This window comes from Trachymyrmex septentrionalis, unplaced genomic scaffold, assembly GCF_001594115.1.
Source record: "Trachymyrmex septentrionalis isolate Tsep2-gDNA-1 unplaced genomic scaffold, Tsep1.0 scaffold161, whole genome shotgun sequence".
NCBI classification, from domain to species: domain Eukaryota; kingdom Metazoa; phylum Arthropoda; class Insecta; order Hymenoptera; family Formicidae; genus Trachymyrmex; species Trachymyrmex septentrionalis.
The window spans coordinates 1,230,192-1,242,268 of NW_017304770.1; the positions used below are offsets into that span (position 1 = coordinate 1,230,192).

General features: G+C 35.5%; 1 protein-coding gene across 1 annotated transcript; it reads left to right on the top strand.

Annotated features, from left to right (window-relative positions):
- Positions 1-645: 645 nt before the first annotated feature.
- Positions 646-10,564, top strand: LOC108746269 (NF-kappa-B inhibitor cactus-like). The gene is made up of 3 exons (XM_018482928.1): positions 646-2,261; positions 3,896-4,248; positions 9,971-10,564. The coding sequence occupies exons 1-3, from the start codon at positions 1,639-1,641 to the stop codon at positions 10,384-10,386; spliced, it is 1,392 nt and encodes a 463-aa protein (XP_018338430.1). The 5' UTR covers positions 646-1,638; the 3' UTR covers positions 10,387-10,564.
- The last annotated feature ends 1,513 nt before the right edge of the window (positions 10,565-12,077 follow it).

Below are 12,077 nucleotides of genomic sequence, written 5' to 3' on the forward strand. Positions count from 1 at the left end.
GCGTGTCCGAATGCGATCTCAGTCAAGTGTCTAGTTCAAGCAATTAAAGATACCGTCTGGGCCTCTCTTCCTCGAATCGATTTCTAGCATTGTGGATACAAGATCTTACTTTTCGATATTTCGATTCCAATTATATACATATTTCATTTTAAGTGCAGAAGATATGATACCCAGTGTAATAATCATAAATATACTATCGTATACAATATTTAAAGAATCAGTTAATTTTATTATTAAACAAGTGTTTATAAAAAAAAAGAATCAATATAACGACAGTCTATAATAGTTGCACTGGGTATTACATTTTCTGCACTTAAAATGAAATATATACTTGGACATCGAAGAGTAAAACCTTGTACCCAAAATGCTAGAAATCGATCTCGGACAGAGAAAAAAATTGATCAATCGCATTGGTCATGTAATCCAATTGTTCAAATGTGATTTATTCATTCTTTTTCCAAGATCTCAATTTCCAACATCATGTCCAACACAAGTAAAAACTTAAAAAAAAAAACAATTTAGGATTCGGTCGATTCGGATATAAAGAAAAAAGCTCCATGTACGTCCCTTCGCATGCTCTGTTTGATGATGCCACGCATGCGCAACAAACGCTGTTTGGCAACAACGCGAATCTCTCTTTCTACTGTTCACTGATCAGTTCGTTCTGAGATTACGAGACGGAGGGTTTGTTCATTTGCGATCACTCGGTCACGAAACTCATCGCGTCGCACAAATCACGTATCGTACGATAAAGGTGAACACTTTCCATCTGTTTCCCTTGATGGCGAGATAGAATAAAAGAATTCTCCTGAAGTCGAGAACGGCGGTTTTGTGGCTCGGTGAAAGGCGCTCGGAATGAAATAGAACGAGGTAGAATTTGTAGAAAGTCGGATGTGCGAGAGCCGAGAGTACACAAACGAGCACCATTCAAGAAAGTGACGTGAGGTGGGAGAGGGGAGCGGATCAAAGTGCAGGACACAGCAGGGCACAGCTGTTCCGTGGAAAAAAAGAGGAGCAAGAAGAGCAAGAGAAGGATCGTGTCGAATATATAGGTGACGATATCGTCGTGACGAACGAACGAACGAACGAACGAACGGACGGAAGAGCTGAACATTGTGACGGTCGGGACTCGACCGGTGGTGTATGGAAATCGAACAAGTGTGTTATCGAAGGTGCTTGTCGCTTGACGCACCTTGACGCACACTGTAGCGCAGTAGCAAAGGTCACACGAGAAAGTGGAGATCGCATAACAAGACGTCGCATTTTGCGAACAAAAACCATCGTGCGTGGGAATTCTCTAAAACTCTTTCCGCGCGACTGAATCGAGCGTGTCAACGAGACGAGAACACAGCCATATAGGTAGTTCGGCCGAGCTAGGTCTGGTTTTTAGCTGCCCATTCGTTAGAATCCCGTTAGTATTACTCGCGACTTCGTCGTGTACACGTACTGCTTTCTTCTTCTCTTCGTTTCACGATCACCGATTGGAAATTATCGATTCAAGATAGATATTTAATAAAAGTTTCAGTAAGAGAAAAGAAGGATAAGAAAGAGGAGAGTAGTGCTATTCTCGCGCGAAAGAGATCGAGCGAAAGCTAGAAAACGGCTCTGGATCTTGAAAGCACAACTCGAAAGAAAAAAATGTGGCATCCCAAAAGCACCCAGATGGAAGAACGTGTTACAGAGGACGACAAGGAGCAAGGGCGGCGAAAGTACAGTAACGACAACGATAACGACGACGACGACGACGACGACGACGACGACGACGTCGTCGGCGGTTGTAAATACGAGGACGAAGTGGGCAATATTGATTCCGGATTCCTGTCGGGCGGCAACCTGCAGTTCAGCGGCGAGATTAGCGGCGATTCGGGGTTGCTGCACTCGCAGGAAGAGTGGGAGGAGGGGGAGGGAGTGAAGCAGGAGAAACAGGTCACAGCGACGACAGCGGCATCATCATCATCGACAACGTCGGCGGCGATCGCCATTGAGGAATCAATGAGGGCGATCGATAGTGGCGTAGATCTCGATCTCACTGAAACCTTAAATCAGCTCAGCCTGAAGCAGGTCAACCTAAACCCGCTCGCCGCCAAGGGCAAACTGATCCAGGCCGTGTTGACGACCCCCAAACTATTGCCTGTGACGCGGGATAACAAGGATGACACCAAGTTCGAGCAGCATCACCAACAGGCCAGCGATGAAGAACGTACGACGAGTGACGAGGAACCCTGGCAGCTGTACTACACGCAAGACGACGACGGTGACACGTGAGTGGCAATTGTTTCATTTCTTTATTAACTTTTTAGAATGAGTGACCTATCGACCAGGATTGATTTTCTTCAATGTGAAATGACGTGAAATCATGCCTCTTAGGTATCAAAAGTATTCTCTGCCTCTCCTGGATACATTGCCTGAATGTCTTTAAAATTTAAATTAAATGAAATTAAATTAATATACTTAATAGCATTATTATTAGGTACTAATTATATAATAGCTCACTATAGTGATGTTATGGTTGCATTGTATTCCAATTTACCATCAGTGCTGAAAATTTATAATACCTAGTAGTGCATTATGTGCACTAAATTTTCAGGCCTGACAGTAAATATTGCACTATACATTTATATACATTTGAATACATATGGATAATAAAAATAAATTATAATCTCTTCTTTTTGTTTCATTAAATGTTCGTTCGATCGGCATTGTTTTTTTTTCGATGAAATCAGTTAGCCGTATCTTCTGTATCTGAGAGCTGGGACTACGGTCCATTTGACGCTACAAAGCAATGCTTTTAAGTATTTTTTGACTGGACAATTAATAAAATTTTTTCTTCTGATTGGTCAATCAAATACTTGGAAGCATTTGCAGTGGGACCCAGATAAATTGCCTGAATTTCTTATACATAAACGTCGAAATTAAGTTAGCTAATATCGTGATGTACTATATACATTTGGATAATCAAAACAAATAATATAAAATATCACTTTTTTTTGTTTAATTAAACATTCTGATAATTGCTTAGCTTAGACTCTCTGTCTTACATTTATTACCGATTTCGTAAATCAAGAGATTTATTAGTTCTGTTAACTTATTGCGGCTAGATCGAGTTTGCGATCGCGATCAATAAGTCCAGGATCGAATATAACGCTGCATGCTATGCTAATGTACGATCCAACGGTGGCGACAATATATCGCGCGGGGAAATACTTAATTAAAATAACTCTCAAAAAGCGTAGATATTGTTATAGTAGTCCTGCGATTACTATAACAATATCTACGCTTTTTGAGCGTAATATCTACTATTATATGCGAGTTATGCATATAAATTCAAAATTTGTAATTCATATATCAATCGTCTGATCCCAGGCAGAAATGATTGATCGATCAACATCAAATCGATTTATTTTTAACCGGGTTCCTCGTTACAAAATCGAGATGAGAAAACCATTTTCTTTCGCTTCACTATCGCGACTTGCTCTTATTTTTGCTTTGTTTTTTACAAATATATAGCATACGTCAGTTGAGCACATATTATTGACGTTGGCGTAAGTGGAATGACTTAACTATACATACATTTGACATGCGGTGTACGTGTGACTGACTCGGACTCATTGACTATTTTAATGAAATGAGTTTCATTTTTTGATAAGAATCGTTTTTCGGAATTCAAATGAGCAACAATAACAAGATAAATTGCACAGTGACGCACGTTTTATATAAAAAAAAAGAGATGCGATACTTGCAGAAAAAAGAGATATCGAGAAAAATATTTTCAAGAATTAAATTAACGGAATACTAAACTCCAATATTAAAAATTAATAAATAATTCTAGTTGCAAGTGTCAAGTAAAATTAAATTTGCCTCCTCTTCTTATGTAACGTATTTTCTATCTATACAGGCAATTGCACATCGCGATCGTGCAGGGCTTCATGGAGGCTGCGTTTTGTTTAATAAGAATGGCCCCTGATCCGTGTCTATTGGATACCATGAACTACGACTGGCAATCACCCTTGCATCTGGCTGTGTTAACGCATCAGCCGTTGATCGTCAGGCGATTAATTTTGGCAGGCGCAGATCTATCCCTAAGGAATTTTCATGGGAATACAGCCCTTCATCTGGCATGCAAAAACGGAGATCTTGCTTGCGCTAAGGCCCTCACGGATCCATTGTCCTCGATCGAAAGGAACAAATTAATGCTTGGACAGATAATACCCGCCTTACCTCAGAATTTGGAGCAACGTAATTATAGCGGTAAGCACTCGATTACTTTAGTTTCTCACTAGTTTTTCACTAGTTTTGGAAAGAAACGATCGTTTGCGATGAGAAATAAATATAATTGAAACTATGAACACGATTATTAGATAAAATTGGAAAAGTGTTAGAGCGAAAGATATTCGTACCTAAAAAATACTAATGCAATGAAGAATTGTTGATCTCAGACATAAGTTACTTCGCGATTATTTATGCGATAGTTATTTGAAAGCTTGCAACATAATTATCGTTAATCACCGTAACGTTAATGCGAGAAAAGATGATCCATGCCCGTGGCACAAAGAACGCCGAAGTGGCAGTGGAAAATCCCTGCTTTTACCGCGCAGAATAAATCATATATAAGACTTTGCGTAGTGAACGATGACATTACGATCTATGGACACGTGGAACTGCGCGAATTTCCTGTGATTTCATCGAGAGAGAGTTATATGTTCTTTACGCTCACGTTTGAAAGTTTCATCGTCTTAAAAATGTATTATCAAGAATATATTTCTTCTGAAAAAAAAAAGATATAATTCTATTGAGGTAATTTGAATTTATAACAAATTTCTCAGAATCATTATATACCAAATGTTCTGCGATCGCATAAATATTACAATGATAGACTTTATAGAATTGTTTGTCTGTTTACAATATATGCAAACATGTTATTATGTATATATTATTTGCATTTATGTATATATGTGTAAACGCAAATAATTTTTTAAACCATAAGCAGTTAAAAAACAAAAGCAAATTTTTTCCGTAATACTGAAGACAATAAAAATAGCCCTACTGCATTTCAAATAAAATTTATTTTAATAAAAGCATGAAAATTATTTACGAAAACAATTGAAAATTCAAATGATATTCGTATAAAAAATAATGTTCTTCAATGTTTAATTTCATCAAGGGCGAATTCAGACATTTGTCAGGGGGAGGGGGGGAGGGCCACTGGCGGACTTATACATGTATTTTTGGGTTGATTTTTGGATTGCCGGATTTCTGAAATATTATGCGCCAATTGTAACGAATTAAAAAGAAAGAGGGAAAATTTAATTATGTACGTCATTCTCGTTACATCATTCTTTCCGTCTTTATTACTTATTATTAAATTTGCGCACTGCAAGCGACATTTTTTTTAAGGTCAAATTTGAAAAGATAAACTATTTGAATGATTATGAACATTACATTTAAAAAGTACTATGTAAATATTTAATTTATAAAACATTTTATTTAAAATTATATCAACAAAAAAAATAATATACATTATATAGGCATAACATTTTACAATAAAATATCTAATTTACATTTTCTATTTCTAGTAAACCTATTCAACACTGTTTTTTTAACAATTTCTATGTCTTTATGTTCCAAACTTTCAAATATTAAAGGGGCAGAAAAACTTCGTTCAATAGAAGCGACACTTATCGGCAGACACAGTAATATTTTATGTAGTCTTGCAATTAGTGACTTTAACATAACGCGATATTATAATAGAACAGTAAGCCGCAAAAACCTATAAGAGTTTCTTAAATTAAAAAATATTTTTGGAACATTAAAATTGTAAATAGTAATAATGTAATCTTACGGATTCTCCAAAATTCAACAACAAAAAATCCAAAAAAATCAGGGCGAATGAGAGTCAGCGTGGTAGTTAATACGCAATCTTAAATCTTTATTCCCAAAAATAGAATCTTTATTCCAAAAAATGGAAAATGGAAGTACGTTTAAGTTTACTTGGGAACCATCCTCAGCAATACAATTTCAAAATATCAATCCCTTCATGTCCAAGAAAAAAATCATCATCAGATTAACAGATTCGATATTGTAATCTATTCGAAACATTCAAACAATTATCTTAATAAGTTAATATCTAAATATTTCGAAACCATTCTGTCTAACAAGTTACAAAATTAACATTAAAAAACTAGTAACTCACCCCAAGGCATAGAAAGAATTCGTCTCGACATTGGATCAAAACCAATTAAAATTTATAATCACTAAAGAGTATCAAGTTAAAAAATGTATGTTGATCGCGGCTCGAATGAAACATTAATACATTTAATATAATAAAAAAGACATGTCAGGTCAACAAGGAAAATAGAAAGAAAAAACGACAATGTCAATACATAAACAATAATTTGTATAAACCGACAAAATGTAACTATTTAATGTCTTTTAATAATTGTATATAAGTTTGATGTACACCTTCTATATCTGAGCGTAAATTGAGACTATTTTGTTGTATAAGTATATGAAGGCACTCAGGTATTAAAAGTTTATTAAAAAAACGCTCTTCATCTAATATCGCGACATTCTCTCAATCGAAGTCATGTTCAAATTCAATCCGATGTTCTGTGATCACCAATTGGTTGTTATTATTCCGCTTAATATGATTATGATGCTCAGCCAATCTAGTTTTTAATTTTCTTCCTGTCTGTCCAACATAAGAGGCATCGTAGGATTTATATGAGATTTTATACAAATTTTTTCTCTTTTCTCTTGGGAGGATGTTTTTATACTCCTTGATCGAACTATTTAATTTATTTAAGGTAATAAAAGCTAGTTTAATGTTAAAAGTTTTACTAATTCTTTTGAATTCGTCTGACATTTTTGAAATATAAGGTGGTACAAACCAAGAAGTACAATCCCTCTTGATTTCTTCACTTGATTTTTTTCTATATCGTACCTTTATGAATGAGAATTTTTAAACGTGCGTTAATAGTATTAAAAATTAAATCAATCGAATAATCATTTTTTAGTAATGTACTAATAATATGTTCAAATTTTTTTTGGTAATACTTAGGAATAATAAACCGCTCTATCTGTCATACCTATTATTATGCCTCTTTTTTTGTAAGAGTGGATGTGACGATAAAAAATTAAGGTATCATTCGCCCTGATTTTTTTTGATTTTTTGTTATCAAAATTGTGATTAAGTATTTTAGAAATATTAAAAATATATGTAATATTTCATTACAAAATATTTTTAAAGAACTGGAAAGGATACAAGCAGTAGGAGTCAAGCGCAGAAGATGTCGCGCAAATAATATATCTATAAAGTGTGAAACTTCATAGATATCTTTAAAACGCACTAAAGCGCGTTTTAGTGAATAAAGAAGTTTTACACTTCATAGATATATTATTTGTGCGATTATCTTCTACGCTTGACTCCTACTGCCTGTATCCTTTCCAGTTCTTTGATTTGTTATACGGAAAATATTTTTAAAAAGGAGACATACCCCCACTCATCAGTAAATTTCATACTAATGATAAACACAATATTTACCAAATGAATAACGCACTATTATTAAACATTGATTTTGTCAAATTGGAACATTTAATATAATCAACTCCTTATAATGTCTTCGTGTACTTGTTGCTGCTGTAGCTAATGGTGTCTTCGTGATTTACATATCTGGTGTGACACCCTTGTGTTTCAAATCTTACACGTGACCAATTTATTGGCTCATTAAATGCTGTTCTAGGCTATTTTCAATGAGCATATTTATTCAATATTTGATAATAAATAACGCAGTCACTTACGATCGATAGCGATACGTACTCATACACATACACAATATTCCATACGAGGAATTCCTGCCACGGTGATGAAAAACATGTAAAAACAGGTCGGAGGAAGAAAGATTGATATAATATAAAGTAGGCACAAATTTTTTTCTTAATTTATTTTGCGTTGTATCTCTTACAGATAAGAATTAGTAACTTTTATATATAATGCACAAGTCTACAAAATTTAATATTAAATTATATAATTGTACTCCTTAACCTAAATTTTATTATAAAATTTTATATAATTCTTATTTCTATACTACATAGGGACGCACGCACGCACGCACGCACGCACGCACGCACGCACGCGAGGCAGATAGAAAAAAAAGAGTGAGAAAGAGAAAATCATTCTGGCGGCATCGTTCATCGCGAGATATTCAGATTTTTTCAAAGTCTTGGAAATTCCACATGAACATCATTGGCGTGTATTCCGCTGCAAATTCGCGGATAACGCACGCACGTGCGGATTGTGGCGTAAGCGATTGTTTCGGATTGTGATCAATTAATCGAAACTGACAACGAAATTGCAAATCTAACTTCTGTACGGATGTTAGATAACTCGTACGACATTCATCCAGACTTAAGGATTGATGAGTAATAAATTAAGTTCTTAGTACGGATTTTCTGTGACTGAGAAATCATTGATTCATTTGAAATAATCGTGTTTTAAAGTCCACTTATTTTCTTTGAAAACAAGTTGAAAACGATTAAGATTGAATGAGTGAATTAGAAAAATAAGAAGCGGACAATAAACGCGATCGAATTTCGCGATAACACTTTTTGACTGGAATTAGATGGAAATTGTAGAACTGGAATTAGATGAAAACTGATAGAAATTGAAATTAGACAGAACTGTTTATGACATAATTTCGATTACGATTTAATTTGCTAAAGAGGATATGGACTGTTGTTTCTTGTAATTAAAATAAAGGAACCACATATAACCGTCTGTGATTCCATTGGTGAGAGAACATTGTATGTTTCCTGACGAACGGAAGTGAAATACTTTCGCGTGTACGATGAAATTCGGCGTGACTCCGTGCTTGCGTGCGCGCGTTTGTCACATTGCGCCGCGTCGCGTGACGGAGGGCAGGCACAGTCAAATGTTTTCAATATTTAAAAATACCTACAAGACTATTTGCGTGCCACGCGATATCTTCACTTCACTTCGCTTCGTCCCGCTTCGCCTTAGCTGAGCTCGCTTGATCGGGAAATCCCACAGCGGCGTCGAAACTAGTGGGTTCTGTCGGACTTTCATCCTTAAAAAAATCGATCCCCTTTCGCGTCTGACCCTAATGACCACTAAATATAGGGACCTCGCATCCTGTGCTCCAAATTTCGAATAATCGCGTAGCAATCAAATTTAATCAAATCTTTCATATTGCGTACTTTGTAGCGATGTATATTATTTAGACATCTTAAATACGACATCCTGAATCTGACAATAAGTTAAGAATCTCGTTGATACTTTCAATGTCACCATGTAATCGACCGTACATACGTGAATCTTGCATGGTAAAAACAGAAGCTATATAGCAGATTTCTACGCGACTATACTATACTTATGAATGTTTGCAATCTTTTAGGTTTATTTCTGTCATCAAGAGAAAGAGTACAATATAAGACGCGCGCGTCTTATAAATGCGATGCGCGTATAAGTTATGCCACATTAAATTCTGCCAATGCGACTGGTAATGCGGTGCAGTTAATTTTAGCAGTTTAATCGGTGCGAGCCTAGTTTGGATCGCGGGACTCTAGCCAAATCTCCGACGACAATGATTCACCGTGATTCTTCCTAGTTCTATCTATGTCTCGTCGCGAGTCGGAGTCATATGATTCAATCGCATCACTTATTTTGACGTGTGCATTCCTCTGTCTCTGACTTCCATCATAGAGAATTCAAAGAGAGATAAATCTATAATAAATCAATTACGTACGTTAAGAATTCAACGGTATGACTCTATTGACATAAACTAGAGAAATAGATAGACATAGAGTATTTGTGGCTACTATTATGTTAAATTGTTTGATCAGCCAATTGATTTGCAATTTAAGATAATTCGTATTCTTTAAAATCCTAATAAAAAAAATACGTCGTTCTTGCGGTTGTTTATTATTCTATGACTCATTTGCTTTTTAATTTCAGGTGAGATGTGTCTGCATGTGGCTGCCACCAATGGATACGTGGATCTGGTACGACTTTTGTTGCGTTTAGGGGCTGATCTCAAGGCGAAGGAAGGTCTGGCGGGATACACGGCACTTCATCTCGCAGTGGAGCATCAGTACTGGTCGTTGTTTGATTTTCTATTACTGGAATGTCAGCGAGCGTCGTGTCTAAATGACCGAACATACGGCGGTAGAACGGCCTATCAATTGAGCTTGAATGTCAACACTGAGTTCACAAAGAAGGCACGCAAAGAGCTAATGCGATATGGTGCGATGCGGGAACCATTACCGGAAGAATCGGATTCCGAAAGCGAAGACGAAGAAACGACATTGTGGATGGCGGATTACTTGCCTGCCATCGTCAAGACGCAAAATGCGATCGGAGTGACAGTCTAAAGTATCCATCTATATTTAATTTATTTGGGCGCTAGATAATTACCAAACAAAAAGATAAAAAGATATTGCGTGCATATGCACGGAAAATGTATCTCGAATCATTAACGTATCAATAACGTCTTTTAATCTATCGAATTGATCCAATCGGTGACGTGAGTAAAATTTACCAGACGAGAAAAAGATTAAAATTATGTTTCATTTTCTCTATGTGTGTTTGTGTGTGATAAATATATTTTGAGCTTTAATGCGCATTAGGAAATTATTTTGATTAAAATTTAAATAAATAATTATTACCTAAAAAAAATTAGATTTATTAAATTAAATAAAAATCATATTTCGCGTGGAAGTTAACGCGTGGCTTAAATTTGATACGCTGGACGATATGTTAATATTAAATGCATTAAGTAATTAAAATAAATAAAAGTATTACAATTTATTAAAAAATAAAAATTATTTATAAATTTTGTGACGCGCTCGATATATATTACATAATGCATAAATAAACGTCAGTGTCTAGCTTTGAAGCGCCTGTCATCTTAATCTGCCGGTTGGATTAAGATCTACAGTAAAAAAATGAAAAGATTAGCAGTTAAGAAGAAATAGAATTTCTCAAAATTAACTTCAATGTGTATTATATCTAATGCGCGATCAAAGATGCATCTTTTGAATCGACGAGTATTACTATTGTAATACAATTTTAGACTGTTTATACCTTTTTCGAATCGATACCGGCAGCAAATGAGGAATGAATGATGAACGATTAATAGAGACGTGTAAAAATCGAAAATCTCAGAAAGGAACTTATATTAATAAAGCATTTAATTACGAACGAGGCGACGACACAGACGCGGGTTGTCTTAGCAGTCGTTCGTTTTTTTCCCTAGTAATCTTTCGCAATGGATAGGCATGCAGCATCCCGAGAAGAGTGTTCCAAAAAAGGCTGTACAAGTATGATACAAAGGATAAATGTGTGTGTGTGTGTGTGTGTGTGTGTGTGTGTGTATTTTAACACGAGTGTTCTTACGATATTTGTTGAAACGTGAGTGAAAGTAGATGTGGAACGTGTGATGATGCAAGTGTGGAATACTTATGTTTATATACTTTATAATGTAAATAGAAGAGTATGTTCAATCCGCGTTTAACGAATACTCGTGAAGAAGGGTCTTATTATAAGTCTTAAGTCATAGTGTAAAGGCGAAATCGATGCGTGGAGTAAGATATATATTAAAGTGAAGACAAATAATTAAATTCACATTTTTTTGTTTAATAGTCAAATTCACATTCTTACACATGTGGCTTGTGTAGCCGCATGCAATGTATTTATATATCAGATTTATTGAGAAGAAAGATCCAGAATGATGCGATGTTTATCGATGATGAACATTAATCCGGATCAGTGTTCATTGTAGTAGCATACAATTGCTTCCATCAATATACAGTAACTTCTCTTCATCTCTTCGTGTACATTATAGATATTTTCTGTTAGTCATAAGTATGTCACTGTCGCGATATAATAATAATAATAACAACGATATCATATTCGTATAATAAAAGCTATAATTATTTTTAATAAAAAAACATGTTACACACGCACACACCTACTTACCCACCCACGCGCGCGCGCGCGCGCACACACACACGCACGCACACACATACACACACACACATAAATCTAGCGCTTCCTTTGTCTT